General features: G+C 41.8%; 1 protein-coding gene across 2 annotated transcripts in view; it reads right to left on the bottom strand.

The window, feature by feature from the left end:
• Positions 1-5050: 5050 nt before the first annotated feature.
• TMEM209 (transmembrane protein 209) overlaps positions 5051-19750 on the bottom strand; it is a 32334-nt gene continuing 17634 nt past the window's right edge. For both annotated transcript variants that reach the window (XM_075599365.1, XM_075599367.1), the window contains exons 10-15: positions 18258-18383; positions 17509-17606; positions 14677-14791; positions 12019-12116; positions 10726-10799; positions 5051-6352 (exon numbers count right to left, since the gene is read on the bottom strand). In XM_075599365.1, coding sequence (XP_075455480.1) covers positions 6295-6352; positions 10726-10799; positions 12019-12116; positions 14677-14791; positions 17509-17606; positions 18258-18383 — 569 coding nt within the window. In that variant the 3' untranslated portion in view covers positions 5051-6294. The remainder of the gene's footprint in view (positions 6353-10725; positions 10800-12018; positions 12117-14676; positions 14792-17508; positions 17607-18257; positions 18384-19750) is intronic.

Raw genomic sequence — 19750 nt, 5'->3', positions numbered from 1 at the left:
ACAGGCATTTCTCCCTAATTTATTTGGAGGGAAGTTTGAGGGGACACACGGACATGCACCTTCTCCAAGCCGTTCCGTGGATTTGTACAAATTGCGGATCCCTTCATGGGATAGGTTAAAATCGAGACTCCACAGAATAGATTTTCAGTGATAGAAAAAAAAAATCTGGGTGGAATGGATTTAATGGCGGATTCGGATGTATCCGCTCAAATATTTTAGTACCCAATCACCAGAAGGATTTTGGTGTGGGGAATCGGATTTGGTCTAAAAAATCCAGGAAAATCCACGAAGGGGGTTTCAGATCGGTCCATCCCTCTCTACTGGGGACCCCACAGTCCCAGAGACATTTAATTATTGACAGCAAAGTCAGTAGGAGGAGGAAACAGAGACACAGCCAGGAGAGGAGACAGATGAGATGAGTAGGAGAGGGGGGAGTGTAGTGTGCACAAAGAGAAGCAGACACAGTAAGGCAGGGTAAACCACAAACGAACTAATAACGCTCTCTATCAGCGCTTGATCCAATTAGGCTAATGTGATATGAATATCAAACAAAATGTGCGTGATATAACAAATATGTGAAACAGCTGCCAAGGGGACAGCAAACAATAGACAGTTCTAAATCTAACATAACATATGAAAATACAAAAAGCTAAGTCCCCGGCGCTAATGAGTTAAAGTCCACAATACCATGATCCAAGATACAGTCCTTGATGGAAAAGACAGTCCTGGCAATGGGTGTCACGAAACGCGTAGGGAGGAGGAGCTTAGTATCCCACGTGTATGCCTCTCCACTGCTGTACCTTCCGGCGCTTGAGACTGACCCGCGCCGCTGACGTCATCAATCGGCGAGTAGTGCACGACTGCGTGGGTCCCTTGTTCCAGCCGGACTGCAGCAGGTTGCGGACGGCATCCGTTGGTCACATTTGCTACCAATACAAATTGTAAGTGTTGGTAGTATGTTTGTTTTTATGTAATAAAAGTGTAAGTACGTTTTTACACTAGGCTGTATTCATTTCTCTACACACTTGCTGTGGGGGCCTATGCTGAATCCCTGAGGGCACCACCAAGTACAAGAGAAACCATCCGACTGTAACCACGTGGGGTTCGTGGATATTGAGGTTGGAACGCGACACAGCACAGATTCTCTCCCCTGAATGTACAAGAAATTATCTTGTAAGTTAGGGTTATTTCCATCTCAGTTGGGGCTGTGGTTCTTTATATACTGCGCAATTGGTGTGTCTCTTTTTTATTCATTGCAGAGAACATCTGGGGCCATTCTGAAGACCATCAAAGCCACTCTGAATTGCATTGGTTAACCCACCCATTGCCAGGACTGTCTTTTCCATCAAGGACTGTATCTTGGATCATGGTATTGTGGACTTTAACTCATTAGCGCCAGGGACCTAGCTTTTTGTATTTTCACAGTAAGGCAGGGAGTGCACAAAGAGGAGAGAAGAGAGTGCATAGAGGAGCAGGGCATGATGGAGGAGAGTAGGGTTGGGGAAGTGGGGACACGAGACAGCAAGGCATTACAGGGAGGGGTGAAAACAAAGAGTAATGTTTTATTAATAACCTTTAAGATATGCTAATGTTACACCGGATACAGCTACGTTTGATATATTATGTAAAGCTGTTGGTTTCAAAAACTTTACATAAGCAAATCGGCAGAACAATGTCTTCTCTACGGTCAGCTGAGCCCATCCTGTGATGGCATGTTACATCCATCTGTCGCACAGGCCAGTGTCTTAGTGCTCATTGTGTACTGTATGAGGCGCTGCATTGATCACTAAACCGAATCCTTTACTAATAGATTTATTTTCTGTAATAGTTTTTTCCTGGATCCTGTACATTCAGTTGAAGGCCCCATATAAAACCTATTGATGTCAGGGGCGCATGTAACACATTTCAAAGCAAACTGCAGGTCACCATGACAGAGGGGATTGAAGAATGTGGTTTTTGGAACATCCACATAACCACGCTGGTTACAGCTCGCAAACTGCAAAGAATCATTTCATGACTTGGAAAAATAGTTGCTCCATTTTTGTTTCAGAGTGGCCTTTAAACTCCGCATGCATTTAAACACCTTTGGCAGGGATTTCACTAAACTCCGGCAATGGGCATCAGAGCTAGATCCCGCGTTAACTTGCATGGCAACGAAAGCGAGATCACGCTCCGATTCTCCTTATCGTAGTTTAGCGACTCTCCCCCTTTGTATGAATGAGCCGCAGTTATTTGCCTTAAGATTAGAAATTCACATCTGAACAGCTACCAAAGCTTGGATTTGAAACTAGATTTAACATTTAGGAATCTTTGAACCATATGACAGACCTGAAGTAGGGTAGGAGCGCAAGACACGTGCGCTGCACACACGGAAATCTGGTGCAGGCGCTGAATTATCGCGGCCACAAGGCTTTGGTGGAGTGCTGATGGAAGGCATTACTAGGCTTGTAGTGAACACTTCATTGGTACAGTGGATCCTTGCGACTATCCTTAGAGAGACGATTTGTGCAAGCTGGATATTCTGTTTTTATATGAATGTCTGTTTTTCTACATAAAAGGTTCAGCATGCTTACCTGCCTTTCCTCAGCAGGATATAATGTGTGCTAAAGAACTGTGTGTCGAGGGCACTTTAAAACTTTTGAATTTATCCACCGAAAGTAATCAGATTCTGAATTGACTTCTAAGAAAAAATTACAATTACATCACTCATTCTGGATTTTTCCAATTCTCTCCAAAATCAAGGAAGGTCTAAATTCTACCCTCCATCCGTATAAATGCTATTTCCCAGCTCATTATGCTGCACCCGGTTTTATGACTATGTGGTGATGGAACTGGGTACAAGACCGGAAGATTCAGGTTGTGTTGCTATGTGGCGGACCCCACAGAAAATAATGTCTGTGCTAAAATAAAATACTGGCCCCCAACATTTTAAACAGATGGTACCTCAGCACAGCCAATCTGCGCAAGATGTTCTCAGGGGTTTCTTCTAAACGTTGGAAGGAATATGACTACCTGGAAACTCTTTGAGTATATCTAGTGGTCCTTCCCATGTAACTGAAGGAAAATCTTAATGACACAAAATGTTTTGGAGGCGACCCTACTTTTAATAAAGTTTATCCCTGATCGCCCAACTGATATTAGAATTAGAAAGCAGAGAACCACTTGGCCCGCGGCTGCCCTGTTTCCGGTCTGCTGGCCGTAGGACCTCTGACTCTCCTTGATCCAAGGCTTTTTTTTTTGTTTTTAGGCTAGCCGTAGGTCTACCCCAAACATGTATTAATTCCTTTACTGAACTCCCGCTTTTGTTGAGTGGCTATTCCACAAACCCACCACCCTCTTTCTGTAAACTACTTCTTCACATTCCCCAAGCCTGCCACCCTCCAGCTTCAGAGCATGACCTCTTGTTTTAAACACATTTCTCGGACATCTGCCTCCCTCCCGTACTTCATTTACACCCTTTAAGCATTTTAAAGTTTGAAATCACATACCCCTTTTGAGTCTTTCCTCTTCTAAGGCTGGTTCTTTAGTGCGGGCGCGTGCTACGCCGCGCGCGCGCACGACAGTTATAGATGGCTGTTAGTCAGCCCTTCTATACAAGGGCCGTGCGCACGCACGGCAGGGAGCGGGGAGCCGACAGACAGCGGGGAAGACCAGAAAATAAAGATTTCGCGCCGCTACCGCAGATTAGTGTGTGTGTGTGTGTGTGTGTGTGTGTGTGTGTGTGTGTGTCAGTCACAAATACATTTTTTTTTATTCAAAAAAAAAAAATCTTAGTTAAGCCATTATTATACTCACACACAATCTATACTCACACACGCTCCCGGCAGCACAGACTCTATACACATTAAATAGCTAACCTAAGAGTAAAACGAGAGAAGTAAAAGCGGAAGTGGAAAGATTCCTTTGTAACAAGCATTGGGATTGATTCGCGTTCGCACATGCACGCTCGCAAGGCCGCAAACATTATAGAACGGCCCTAAGATGTACTTATGAAAGCCCTCTAATCTTTCCTGAGGAGTTGCTTGCTGTACCATGCACCTTTTGATTAGCCAATCTTTGCACAATCTCCAGCTTATTTGTCCCTCTGGAGAAATGGTCTTCAGTTCTGAACACTAGGTGAGGTCTTATCAATGATCTATAAAGTGACACTGCCTCTTTCTGCTAATAACTATGCAACATGGTATCACTGCTGGCTTTTCCATTGCTTGGCTACTTTTAAAGTGCACCAACATTATTATACTGTCATTAATCTTGTACCGTACTTTTGAATTGTTAACCAAATGCATTATTTTGCACTTTTTGGCATAATATTGTAGTTGCCACACTTGACCATTCCTCAAATCTACCTAAATCAATCATTTTGTTTACCTCCCTGCTGCAGATCTAGTGCCATCTGCAAATAGGCATACTTCCACTTCAAGACCATATGTAATGTCACTAATAATGATATTGAAGTGTACCGATACCAGACTTCCTCCACTGGTCACCTTCCCTTCCTCTGAAGGTTCTCCATTTACCACAACTCTGTCTCTCCTCTTCTTCAACCAACGTCTTATCCATTCAACCCCTTTTGTATCCAATCCCAAGCACTGCAATTTGTGCATCAGCTGTCTATGTGGGATAGTGTCAAAGGCCTTATTTAAATCTAGGTAAGCTACATCTCCTGCTCCACCCTGATCTATGACTTACTTTAAAAGTGGACTATTGCTACAGTAAGGAAAGGAGGAAAAAGTTTCTACAATGGAACAATTAATTAATAACATATGATACATAGTGTGCATGGAACAGGATTGGAGTTTGTCTCTAATGGGTCTTGGAGCCTTGATGTTCCTACATGTTCCCAATCAACAGATCTGTCTTTTCATCCAATGACCCCATCCCTCCTCTTACCTCTGATGTAACTGCTCTTTTAGCCATTGACTTCCCTTTTATGTTAAGGTTCTTTGTATCTGATCTATAGTTTCTTTTTCCATATCTAACTTTGCACATCTTGCATTTATTTTTCTACCTCATTTTACCATTAAAAAAAAAAAAAATACAAAACAATATATTTCTTTTAAAAAAGTATTTATTTTATGCACCATTTCACCGTTGCTCTTCACTCAAATACAAAAAGTTATCAAAACATTTCAGTACAAATCCCAACAAGTAAAGTTGTTTAATTAAATATCACAAATTGACTAACCTAAAGTTCAAAGGTCTGGCTGCAGAGAAGGTTATACAATGGCAAACCACGATACAAAATAGGAAGTTGCAAAATTAAATTACCTGCTGACCAAAATAGTACTGTAGCATTAAATAGCTAAACTAAGAGTGAAACGACAGAAGCAAAAGCGGAAGTGGAAAGATTCCTGTGTAACAAGCATCAGGATTGATTTGAAGTTTTGTCGCTCTTCAAGTGGCTTAAACGTAGATTTTTGTTTTTAAGCAGTACATCAGCCCACAAAGAAAACAAAGACAACTGTTATTTTCAAAATTGGGGGTGCTTATTTCTGCTGCAAAATTCGGAATCCAGAAAATGAATGTTACATTGAATGAATACAATACCTATGTATAGCACTGACAGAATTAGAAGCTACAGCCCTCATCAAGATGGCATGGGGAGTGTACAATGAGCGACATAGACCTATTGCCTTGAAGAAAGACTGGATAACCTTCAAAAACGCTGGTTATGTGCAATATGGTAAAAAAAAAAAAAAACACACTTTACTGGAGTTGCTGGGCTGTAAGAAGACACCTTATGCACTTTAGGGTAGCACCGTTATGATAAAGACCCAGTTTCTGTGCCGATTGTAATAAACCTGGCGATTCCGTACAACAGTAAGGAAAATACATTTCAGTCAAATCTTTAGCGTGTAGTATTCTTCTTCCGTGCGTCATATAGTTTTTTTCTAAAACAGGGATCCTTGCTGTGCGACAGGGTTAGCACGCCTGATGGTAAAGAAACCACCACAAACAAAAAAAGGTCTTTGTAGCGGCTCCGGAATCCCCCCCCAAAATCTCAATTAGGCAATTTAAGTCACACAAAGTTTTCCCAAACCTTTCCCTTGCGTGAGAAACGTCTGCTAAAAAAAAAATAATAATCTAAAAAAAACGGCCATAAACTCCCCCCCCAAAAAGAGTAAATTGTATAAATATCACACTTTTCAGGAACCAGTTTATCAGATAATCCATACTAAAAAAGGTATTCCGTTTATTTTATTGTGGTGGAGGGAGCAACAACCGAAATATCTTTTTAAAAGGACGTCGTCATTAACGGAAGATCTGGGATTTAAGTCAAGAGTATGTGAAGCATTAAAGGTTCCCGAATATCCATAAGACATTCACTCCAGATAAACCAAGGTTGACGCGCCTGAAAAACAAAAATGTGTTACCATTAAGAATAAGAAGTAGCACATTTTTTAGTTAAGAGCAGTCAGAAGCCAACCTTTTCAAGGAAGCTTTCTTTAAGGAGTACAATAACACCTAGCCGTGTACTAGAAACACAATGAACCCACTTCTAAAGTTTACAACCCAAAAAACATATCACATTTAGGGGTAGACCCGCAAAGTTCAGTTAAATTAGGGCAACTAACATGCTACCTAAAACAGGTAATGGACATTAGCTTCCCTCACTTACACAGAGATCCACAAAGGTAAATATATGAAAAAAAACAATGTCTGTTACAGCAGTCATTTGCATATGGCCAATGCAGCATTAGTCAGCTAAAATCCGGATAAAACAGCAGCGCCAGTTGGCAGTAACGCTGGCTCAGAATAGCCATATTCAGAGGAAGATAACATGTATTGCAATGCAAGATATACCTGGCATCTGCCTTCATAATAAGAAAAGTTAATGAACCCCCATGTATCCCATAGTGGCATGCCTTCATGATCACTAAAATAGCAAATGGGTTATTAGCAATACCCTATGTACCCATTGTGTGGCATAGCGGTACAACCGTTATGGCATACAAGTGGTTAACCACCTCACTTAAACACCCTGACCTCCCCTCCTAGGGGCACCTACTCAAATAACCAAACGCTCACAAGGAGAGCCTAAGTAGCCACAATAGCACTTAAGTGGGCAGGTAAAATAAATTTGACCTACCCCATCCACGTTGACTGCCTCGATCTTTAGTGAATTAAACCAAAACCACACAAAAGGGGCGATGCCCAACCATAAAAATATAAAATTAAAAAAAACCACACATTTCAAAAAGGACCAATGGGCAAAAACCATGAAAAAACAAAAACAAAATGACCAAACCAGCAAAAGAAAAACCAAGCAGACAAAACAATCCAGGCCAAATGACCTATTTGCAATTCTTGGCCTTGCGACGAGGGACCCTCACCTTGACAGACATCTTTGATTGTCCATTGGTGTAAGATTCTTTATCTAAATGTTTCTTGTAAAATACTCTTTTCTACAGCTGCCGAATATACCCTCTGCATCAACTTCCTGTCTGGAGCCTTTTTTTAGGGGGCCAGGGCTGTCACAAAAGACTTGTCATAGCATCACGTGGTACAGCAACCAATTCAGATTTCTTGCTGCACCATGCAATTGCCGCTATTAGATATGACATCACAGATTTGGACAGCCATGTCGGGCCATATCTGTGATGTCAACTAATGGCAGCAGTCACATGGTGCAGCAAGCAATCTGATTGGTAATGGCATCACATGGTACAGAAACTAGTCTTGTGTGACAGCCCTGACCTCCCCTCTACAAAAGGCCTAGGCTCTCAGAGAACACCAGAAGTTCAAGCAGAAGTCACATTCGGTGGCTTAAGAAAAGGAGTATTTTACAAGAAATACAGATCGATACAGGATCTAGGGGACGTTGGTCAAGCAGTGGATTCCTCGTCGGCAGGCCTTGGATTACAACAAGGCCATTGGGTCTATTAATTTGAATTCTTGATTTCCCGACTTTTTTCTTTTTTGTTTATTTTTTGCCATCGGGCGTGGTGTTTTCTTTTGTTGGCTTGGTGATTTATACTTGTATGGATTATTTGCCATCGGGCCTTTGGAATGCTTTTCTTATGGTTGGGCACCAGCCCGATTGGATTGCTTACAGGAGGCTCATCGACCTGAAGATGGAAGCCGTCAACTAGGATGGGGGCAAGACAAATATTTATTTCAGCTACGCGTGTACATGTTTTGCTTTGGGTATTATTGTATAGTGTTTATGTTGGCCATTAGCCAGCCTTGGTCAGTGGAGCTAATTGCAAGTACTGTAAAGGGGGTGGGTGGGGGGAGGAGGGAGATGTGGGGTTAGGTGCCACAGGGAGGGAGACTAGGCTCCCAGAGAAGGGAATTAAGGGTGGTGGTAAGTCATAGCAGTTGTACCACTATGTCATACAATAGGTAGTTCGGGTATTTGTATTAACCCTGTGACTACCTTAGAGACCAAGAACACATACATAGGACATGCCTTCATGGCCACTGATTTCTATAGGGTTAATACACAAGTCTTGGCTACAATAAAAAAAAAAAAAAAAAAAAAAAATGCCCAGTCCAGTGTATTCACTTTGGCTTCCTACATCGCTAAGGCACTAAAGGAACCTAACAAGTGGCAAACGTCAGACCCCATGACAAGGGCATACACGTCTGCGACTCCGTGTTAAGTTCCGTTTCCGCTGCAAGACAGCACTTCGCGCATCGTTGGTGAGCTTTGAAGAGCACCGATCGCACTAAACAAGACGTTACCATCTCGTTTCGTCACCAACGGAGTTCTGTGGATCTGCCCCCGGAAATCTGTTAATTTTTGGGGGTGGGAACCTATTCAGTTAGGGAATTGACAGACCATTTTTAGTCTGCACTGTTCAGCACTATATAAATAAAGTATACATACAAAACAAATTTACAGCATGGATCACTGCGTGCATTTAAGTGTAAAATACCTATTTTGCTTATACAGGATTGACACTACACCGTTTCGATATAGAATGTTCAAGTACCATCTAAACTTGGCACCTGAGACACAGAGATAGATTCAAGTCACAAGGAGCTGTGATTGAACCATGTTAATCTTCTTTAAAAGGCAGTAACAAACAAGTTCAGAAAAAAACCACCCCTTTTATTTTAACATATCTTGCAGAAAAATTACTCTTTATGAAAATTTGAGAAATTATGTGTATTAATAGATTACTACATTTAAGAATTATTTGATAACCGAATACATATTTGGAATTGGTGACGGCGTGATGACCTCATGAAGTGCGTAGTTACAAAATGCTGTTTAGACATATATAAAGTGCTTGCGATGTGCCAAGAAATATGGTCCAAAACGCTTATATAAAATTTTTCGCAATAAAGGATGGACACAAGGAGGACTGAATAAACTAATTAGTAAAACAACGTATTATTAAGAAGTGGGAGCAGCTGGATCAACGCGTCATCAATTATGCAATCAGGCAGTGGCGTTCGTCTTCGGGTGCAAGTGTCAGCAGGAGGACATTTTGAACTCAAACTTCATAGTAGTCTTAGTGTTTCAGATTAGAATACACCAGTTTAACACATTTACGAGGGAAGGAAAAACTCTTATTTTTCGTTTAATTAACGTGAACCTCCCAGTGTCTTCTTGACACAATGCAGTGACATCCACTTAGCAAACATCAATTATCACTTTTAGAAGGACCACAATGTAGACAATCTACATAACAGTGAAAAGGAAAATCAAGCGCAAATAATATCACAACAGATCAAAGGTAACACAGATGATATACTATCCTTAATGAGTGCAGCTCCTGACGTAAAATTCAAACCAAATTCAATCAGCAAACGAAGGAGAAATAGGTGCGCAAATCACATCAGGACATGTAAAAGAAAGTAAAAACACAAAATAGTGCAATATTGTCTACTTCAGCAAATTAGATTAGCCCCTGAGGAAGACTTTACAGTGGAAACACGTGTTGGGTGATATCAGTGACCACTAAAGGAGCCCTTGTTGATGACATCTAGAGTGGAGGACAACTTTAATCAGCCCAGTACCTGCTGTGACGGCCGTGGAGCGGATGCTGTTGCTGTGAATATTTTGTCTGACCTTATGACCCAGAGTGGTCTGAATGCTCTCAAACAAAGGCACTTATGTAAGTGGAATACTTTGTGTTTTTAACATTAAAAACAGTACTATACTATTTTGCTTTTCCCCTCTTTTTGTATATGGAATTTCCCCCTCTCTATGTGGATCTGGAGTACCTTTCTGGAGACATAAGTTGGTAACTTTGAATAACCACAACGCTTTCATTTCACGTTAAGCACGTGAGCGCAAATTTTATTGAACTTTCAGCATTGAAGCTAATTTGCTGAAGTAGACAATATTGCACTATTTTGTGTTTTTACTTTCTTTTACATGTCCTGATGTGATTTGCGCACCTGTTTCTCCTTCGTTTAATCTGCATAACAGACAATACAAATTGTGCACATTTTGATGAGCGAGAAACATAAGATACCATGAAAAATGTTATTAGAGAGTTACTAACAAGTTACGCCACTATTTATGCAAATGCAGTAAGTTTGACATTAAAAATACTGTATACAGTTTGTCAGGTGATAAGGGCAATCTCCTAAATGGATAATAATCCTCCATGAATATTACATGTAATGAGTCACTTAATATTTACCAAATCTACTGTATCAACTACTGGGAAAATACATCGGGATCAACAGCAGTATTTCTCCACCCGTAAAGTACTGAAAGAACCCACAGAACAGTTCTATATTAACACTATTTTATGCACTTACCCGAGCATCCCAGATTCTTTTGTCTTTATGATGTACAGAAACATAAGTAATGTATGGAACAAGTTGTTTCTTCCCTGAAAATGAGCACACATATTACAGGCAGCATACAGTGCTAGGATAATCTAAGTACACTTCCTCAAACTGTAATGCATAAAATCTACAGAGAAAGTCTGCTGTGTGGGACCGAAACGTTGGATGAATAAATACCGGTACTGATCTCTTGACCACTATTTTGGTGTACTAATCTTTAACTTCATTAAAAGCAACAGAGGCATTGAATTAGCTCTACAAGCTTCAATATAAAACGACTCTTTCCTCATAAATTAGAAGGGTCTGTGACGGGTTGAGAGAGATTACGGTGTATGGAGATGATATCTGTAACCCCGTTGCAATCTGCTTCTAAAGCTAGAACAAAACTGGTCTGCTTCCCAAGTGCTCCAAGTGAAGGAGCAGCGAGTGGGCGAGGTTTGTGCTGAAGCAGACAATACAATCTTTAATTCCTTTAAAATGGAAACCTTGGATGGAAAACTAGCATAAATGAAAAATGTAAAAGCAACAGAATATTAAATATCCATTTCTGAGATGTGTCTTTAGAGCAGAAATCACTTCCGTATAATGCCCCAAGTGCGAGACCTTCACAGTTCTAAATCCGATTAACAGTCTTGATATGAGATGGGACTTCAGCTAAGAAACTTTTAGGAATGTTGTTGGTGGGCATAAAGAGACCTGTAGTGTGCAGTCTGTTATTAGCTGCCTTCCTAACAGCGATTGGGTTTTCCCTGCTATAGAGCAATACGAGACTTCACACATCGTACAATGTCCCATGGAGAAGTGCATGCAGCTCACATGTTCTTTCACAATGCTACGGATACTGAACTATTGCACCATGAATATCAAGGCGTCCTGACAACAGACCACTTTGTGGGTCATGCTGTCTGCTTGGAGACTTTTCTTCGGCTACAACATTTGCAAACGGTCTTAAGACAGAGGCAGGACAATTGGACGGTTTGCATGTTTGACAGATTCAATGCCTTAGTGAATGGATTATACATACAAAATCCAAACATTTACCAAGCAGAAAAAAAAAGGCAAATTCTTCTCTCGCTATTTAACATCAAGAACAAACTCACTCTTAAGCTTTGATTACACGTCTTCCAAATAAGGTTTAGCTATTTAGTTTATACCAACACAGCAGAATAATGTACACATTTAGATTTCTTTACATGCTATCTACTGATGTAATGTGGAACTATGCAATGATCTTAAGCTGCGCTACAGGAACAGGCTGCATACCTTTGGCAAGTTGTAGATGTGTTTGTTGTACACCAGTTCATAGTGAGGAGGGTTGATTCCACTCTGATGGATGCAAAATACATTCTCATTTGAGGTATCTGGCAAGCAAGAAAACAAAATAAATTATAATCTCCATCCACACACATTTATATGTACATACAGGTGTGGGTGTGAGTCTATACTGTACACATACGTAGCAGATGTTTTGTAAACATTAGCATGCAATTTGAGTGCTATGTGTATTGTGTTTTTGTATTGTGTTTGTGCAATCTGCAACAGAAATGGTGCGAGAACAGGAGCAAAATTAGATAAGACATAAAAATCACCAGGTCACGTTTGTGTATTTAAAAAAAAAAACAAACAAACCATGCAAGAATATGAAGGTATGTATGTATATATGTATTTTTTCTTTCTTACATATACACTGCAAACCAAAACTACAAAATGCACTTTTACAGAACACCGTTCAGGTACACGGTAGCATCAATATAATTATAGAAAGACAATGTATAAATTCCACTTACAAACACTTAATTCTTAAGTTTTACATCTAGCACACACATCTGGCAACTGCACACAGATCCTAAATTTGAACCTCGGGGAGGGGGGGGGGGGGGGGCAAAAGTACATTGTAAAAATATGTCTCCTGCAGGGTCTCTGTACTCCTTCACTAGAACTACACGGTCCCGGTCTTCAGGGCGTGGGGGAAGAACAGGGCCAGATTTTTCTAATCTAATAAATATTCTTTTGAATCGATGACGACGTGATGAGCTCATCAAGTGCATACTTACAAAATGGCGTTTAGCAAAGAGACGCACGTTATAAAGTGCTTCAGACTGAACAAGAATTATTGTCTAAAATGCTTATAGAAAATGTTTCCTTGTAAAGGATGGTCGCTAGGATGACAAAAAAAAACCCTGAATAACTAAAACATATCTCAGGACTGGGATCAGCGTGATCAACGGGTTATCGATTATGCAAGCAGACGGTGGCGTTCGTGTCTTCAGGCGCACATTACCATGACGACATTTTGAATTTAAACATTATACAGTAGTAATCTTAGTGTTTCAGATTAGATTACAGTATAACACATTTATGAGCTACGAAAGAAAAATTCCTATTTCTCGTTTAATGAACACGAACCTACCACAGTGTATAATCTGGTGACATAATACAGTGACATCAATTTAGTTATCAGTTGATTGTCTACATTAACAATATATAAGCGGCACAATCTACACAAGACCTTCAATTGTGCTCTTTTTCATGGGAAGAGAGTGAGAAATATATACGATAAGAAACGAAAGGAGCCCCTTTTCCTGAACACTGTGTAGTTTATTAGCTAAATAGTTAATATTCATGGCTGCCCCCAAAACTAAAGCACACAGCCGTGTGCAACCAGAATAAAGCAGATGAATTATAGACTTCAGACATAATTTATGACTTTCAATTATGACCAACCCATAACGCAACGAGAAAAACCATTAAGACAGGACAAGCCTACCAAATCTTGGGGTCGCGTTTCTTTTTCAGAGTGCCGCTATTTCTGTTTTCAAGCCATTTATAGGCACAAGAGGTTGCACTCAATTTATTTGATAGTCTCCTGTATGAAACTGTTGTGAGACTTACTGTGAGGAATCCACAGATGTCAACTGTCACAAAATTACTGTCCTTCATTTAATTAAGGAGCTATGACAGCTTCAAATATCCAATTTCTAGTGAGGTAGGGGTTGTGGTTGCATCCTCCGAAAATGATCTACCACTTCAAATGCCATCACACACATTCTGTTACGCAGTATCTACAGTTCATATCTTTAATGGCAGATATAGCTCAGAATGTAAAGAGAACATCTTGAGCTATGCGTTACCTTTCACTAAACAGTAATAGGATGTTAAATTGAAGATCTTGACTAGGATGCCCATGGAGATCTCCTATTAACAATGTCACTTATTACTTCAGTACGCCGTAAGGAGGGTAGTAGACAAATACAATCAACCAATAAAAAGATCTTTCCTGGTAATTACAGCACAAGATCAGTGGACTTGGAAAACTGACAGATGTAATCTAAAAACACCAACATAGTATAGCTCACAGGCTTCCGTTAGCATACAGAGAATAGGTGAAGAAACCAGAGCACTAATCCACGCAGTAATCACAAGGTGGCCCTGTAAAATATGTGTATTGGCGTCTTGTGGACATACAAAATGCGCACACCAACAGGTTTTGCGCTCCAAGTGCGCTTTATCAAGGTTGATTAATGGAGGATGAAGGAAAAGCGCTACGTAAAACTAGCAGCGCTATACAAGAACATGCTATTATTATCAATGGCATTGGACTCTTATTTTTATCTATACCACGAGTCCATTATTGTGCCTTTATTTACCTTTTCTCAACGTCGAAGGCACAATCGTGAGTCCTGCTGGATCTCTCACTAGGCTAAATGAATTTATATGCTAAGAGTATACTGCATTTCTGTGCATAAGAGTGGCTAAGAAGCTGAGCATCATTTTCTTTCTGAACTTTACTTTAACATACAACGGACCAACAAAATTGTACAGAGCAGCATATTTATTCAAAAAAGTATTCTCAAAAGCTTATACACGTGCCTATCCCAACGATGAAAGCACACGTTTTGCAGTTCTGCAAAACACACATACCTGGTTTATCGGGTGTCTGGACAAAGTGCTGTGAGGTAAAGGTTTTCCCATCAGGATATTTGGGATGAGGAGGCAGTCGGAAGTCAAGATACGTGCAAAACATATGCATGATGATCTTAAAAAAAGAAATATCAATTTGTATTTTTTTTTGCAGATGCCAATTTGAATTGATTGAACAAATCTAAAAAATTGTATGCCACTGTCCAACACTCAATTATGAAATATAGCCTTACAATAAACTTGACAAATGCTACGCTCATTATGTGAATTAAAAGCAGCAATTCCCCCCCCCAACTGGACCCTCAGGTAATGTTCAACTGGACCCTCAGGTAATGTTCAACTGGACCCTCAGAGTAGAATCCTGGGTTTAGGTGGCTGTTCTCACGCCGACATCAGGGGACTTCCCTCTGGCGTCTACCGGACTTCCGTCAGGTGGCTGTCTTGTGTGGAGGTTGGTTGCGATACCGGAGCAGTAGGAGCCGCCGTCAAGCTTGCAGTTCAGTTGCTCCGCACGAATTACGACACGCCGCGTAACTACGAATGTAGCTGCCCTCCCCTTACAAAAGGGAGAATGAGGGCTAGAATGCTGCAACCCCAATAGGATCTATCCAAGACCCTTAGTACGTGTGCAAGGCAGCATATGGGATCCTAGACGCCGCGTCCAGAATACAGGATCATGCAGGAGATCTTTGAACACAGCACACTCGGTCAGCAACCAACCTCCACACAAGACGGCCACCTGACGGAAGTCCGGTAGATGCCAGAGGGAAGTCCCCTGATGTCGGCGTGAGAACAGCCACCTAAACCCAGGATTCTACTCTGAGGGTAAAGTTGAATATTACCTGAGGGTGTCGTGAGATAAAGTGCTCCTGCTGTCGTTTGCATGCGGTGCTGGGTAACACATGTCGCTAGTGCATGAAATGTCCATTATGATCTAATTTGATGTACGCAGATATCTTATCTTTACCATTTTACAATATATCTTGAATATACTTCACTATATGCGTTTGCGCTGTTGTTTTTCTGTTTCACTGTCTCTAGGGGTGCTGAGCCACTCCGTTTGTTACAGCTGCAGACACCATCTCAAACACTAGAGGTTGTTGTTTCTCTATTATATCACATAGGTGATTAACTTATGGGTGAATAAGTTTTCACTTTGACACTAGAGAATAATTATAGTAGTGCACTGTAGTTTCTTTTTTTGTTTCCCCCCCAACTAGATCCTACTCTTTTTGTTACAGGATTGTTACAGGATTTAGCCCTAGTGACCCGCCTCTAAGTTGCCGAGATATTTACAAGTGAAGTTACTAGTATTACTGCCTTTAAAGGGGATTCAAGGGGGCGTCCCAAAGGCCCAAGATTTGGCAGCCATATTGTTTCTCCTGTAGGGAGTTTAATCCAATAACAGGACAGTAAGTATTTTGGGAACTGTGAGGTTCTTGGAGCATGAGTTGGAGAGCAGGAGATTGATCCTTTAAATGTCAAGAGGTCCAGTGGCACCGGACCTCCAACACTTCTGCGTCATGTGACCGGTCCTGGAACGATTACGACACGCTCAGGCACCCCATACCAGAAACAGCAGTGGGCTACATTCCATTTGGATCGGTCACCCCAATTTTACCCCAGAAAGCGAGCAAGTGCACATGATGTACTTGGTACACCATTAGGGCACTGCAAAGATTAAAGGCAGGATGCACAATCAAATACTTGTTCTTGTGTACACGCAGGGACAAAGCATAGGTTTTCTCTTCGTCTCTTGGAAGTGGGACTAGGCGATACATAACCAAGGCGTACTTCATACAAGCTCTCTAAGCCAGTGGTCTCCATCGAATTTTGACCAGTCCAGAGTTTTAGAAAGCCACCAGTGTTTCTCCTGCTGTCCTCCCGCTCCCCTACCGGGCCTTCATGCAGTGGTATCCAAACAATAGTGTAACCACAATCCCATTAAACCCAACTGCTGCGTCCGGGTGCTGGGGCCTCTGCTTGCTGCAGGGTCCTCACTCAGCGGCCAATTCCTCCTCCCCTGCCCGTTTCCCTTGTCGGAGCCAGAAGTTGAGTCCAACTTCCATTAGCTGGGCAAGCCGATCTCAGCACTGCACTACAGTTTCCCACCCCAACTCGGCAGGAACAGTCGAGCAGGCCTATCAACAAACACCCAAGGAAAAGTTCTTAGTGGGTGGGAAGGAGAAGTGTGTGTTGGGAAGAAATGGAGTTTGAGGGGGGTGCATGGTACTGTCGCGGCCGAGTTTATTCTAACTTTTACCTGGTCTCGGCCGCGACAGAAACCGGGCGCGCGCCAGGGTGTCCCGTGCGCGTGCCGGGGTGTCCCGTGCGCGCGCCGAAGCCTCGGAGGATCGGTCCTCCGATCGGGGCTTCCCCCTCCCCTCTCCGGGTCCCCCGGAACCCTCCACCGCCATCCCCGACATCGCGGGGACACCAGGGCTCCCTCGGGAGAGACGCGCGGCACGCCGAGGGAAACAAACGACCAAGCCGGGAAATCTCCCGGCTTGCGGCACCAGCCCAGTTAGAATAAATTTGGCCGCCTCTGTAGCATGCTTAAAATGTCAGCACTTCATAGTATTAACCGGCCCTCCAATTTTATTTAGTTTTTTGCCGGGCCTCTTAAGGCAAAAGGTTGGAGACGGCTGTTCTAATCCATGGTCTGTGTTTTAACCAACATGAAAATGGTATTGGCTGTAACCAGCACAACCGTACATTCACCACAAAAACTACCTCTCATCTGAACCAACATGGAAAACCCTGCTTTTTGTAAAACAGTCCACACAGAGAAGTGGGCAAATTCATAAAACCTTTAAACAAAGCTCAACGCACTGCAGAGTCTGTGGGAAGGTCAGTGTCCCATTTGCGGCCTTTGAAGTCTCCTCCCGCATTCCATCGAAAGGAGCTCATGCATCCTCCATGGGAAAGCTCTGAAAGGATCAAACAGAAGTAGGAATCAAGAACATGCAACTTGGGATGCCTCTAGTAGAAGGGGACATAAATAAAAAGCAATGAGAGCATGGGTGCTACAGACAGGAAACCTAGTCAGGGTACTGGCATAAATGTCAAATGAGTGAAGCCGTGCCCACCAAAAAAAGATGGATGCAAACAAAAATACCCGACACTTAATGACTAAAAAAAAGTCACAGAGATCCAACGTTTCGGTGCTAACCACCTTCATCAGGGATACAGTGAGAGATACAGAACACTTCGTGTCCCACAGCATACACACCCATAAAAAGCTCTGAAAGGAAAATATATATACTCATTTAAAGTAATTGCCATATTAAATAGCATGTATAAAATTGCATTTCTATACTAAAAATGGCTTCAGACTATTATGCTATTAAGCACAATATAAACACCGATTGTTTTGCATGTCTGCTTTGAAATACAGTATACACCAAACACCATGAACTGCATTAACCCTTTGGGTCTAAGTAACAAATTAACCAAACTTGCCACGCATTGCATTTTGGTAATCTTATTTTGTAATGGTTATGAACCATTAAAAAAAAAAAAAAAAAAAAAAATTTAAAACCCCACATGTACTTCCAAATACTCGGAAGGAAAACACTTACCTTTAATGCGCTCAAACAGGTACTCCTGATTGGGAGTGATATCCAGATATTGAACAATAATATGTAGTGTAGGAATAAGCGGAGCTCTTACAAGAGCTGCTTGCTTCAAACTGCTGATGCTGGCTTCTGCAACACAAAGAAAATAAAAAAATATCACTATTTGAAATTATTGTATAACGTGCAACAAGATAGCCATGTCGTATGTATGATCTTTATTTATATAGCACCATCCATGTACAAAGTGCATTACAGCAGTAACACACGTGACAGACAAAAGTAAAACGTTGGGAAAAGGCATCCATTGGCCAAAGAGCTTATAGTCCAAGTGGCAAGTAGGAAGAACTTAGAGACCTGCAGGCAGTCAGTGTTATTTCAGTTAAAAAGACCCCATTCCCTCCCATCTCCTCAAACCTCTTGCACCCAGCCTAATCCCTAAACTCACATGTTCAACTCCACCCTCAGCTCTGGTACCTTTCCCACCTCCTTCAAACATGCAACTGTTCTACCGTCACTCAAAAACCAGTAAGCTTAACTCTTGCCTTGTCTCCCTCCTGCCTTTTGCCTCCAAACTCCTTGAACGCCTTTTGTGCTCTCTCTCTCTCCATTTCCTTACATCCAATTCTCTCAGAGAACCTCTATAATCTGGCTTCCGCACAGCTCACTCCACTGAAACAGTCCTCACAAAAATAACTAATGATGCTGCTAAAGACCACGGTCATTACACCCCGCTTGTATTACTCAACCTTTCTGCAGCCCTCGATATGGTGGACCACCCTCTTCACATTCTCCATATGCTTGGTATCCATACCTGCGCTCTATTCTGGATGTCCTATTACCACTCTTATCGTACTTTGTCTCTCGTTTATCAACACCTACTCTTCCGATCTCGGTGAGCATACTTCAGGGGTCTCTCCTGGGATCTCACTCTTTACACTCTCTAGGTGACCTAATCATTCTCTTGGGTTCAAATATCGCCTCTATGCTGACTCAAATTTCAACCCGACTGTACACCTGATGCACAGACCAGTCTCTGAATGTCTACGTGGTATCAACCTGTATGGCCCTCCACCGACTCAAACTTAACATGTCAAAGACTGAGCTCCTCATACTTCCTCCCTAAGCCTGGCCCTACTGCCCCTTTTACATTATTGTTGGCATTACTATCATACACCCAGTAATACAATCACGCTGCACATTTGACTCCATCACATTCACAATGTAGCTAAAAACTCAATTTTAACGAAGGCCTTCATTCTCTCCCGTCTCGACTATTGTAACCTTCCATTGTCCAGCCTTCCTGCCTCTCACCTGTCTCCCACACAACGTATTCTAAACGCTGCTGCTAGAATCACTTTACACTACTAAATCTGTCTCCGCGTCTCCTGCTGAAATCCTTCTCCTGGCTGCCGATTAAATCCTGTATTACTTTCAAAATTCTCCTCTTCACTTTTAGGCTATACACTTCTGCCCCTCCTTGTATCTCAGTCCTAATT

The sequence above is a fragment of the Ascaphus truei genome, chromosome 5 (genome assembly GCF_040206685.1).
Source record: "Ascaphus truei isolate aAscTru1 chromosome 5, aAscTru1.hap1, whole genome shotgun sequence".
Lineage (NCBI taxonomy): Eukaryota > Metazoa > Chordata > Amphibia > Anura > Ascaphidae > Ascaphus > Ascaphus truei.
Note: the sequence above shows the minus strand (reverse complement) of the source record. Positions and strands in the feature narration are given on the sequence as shown.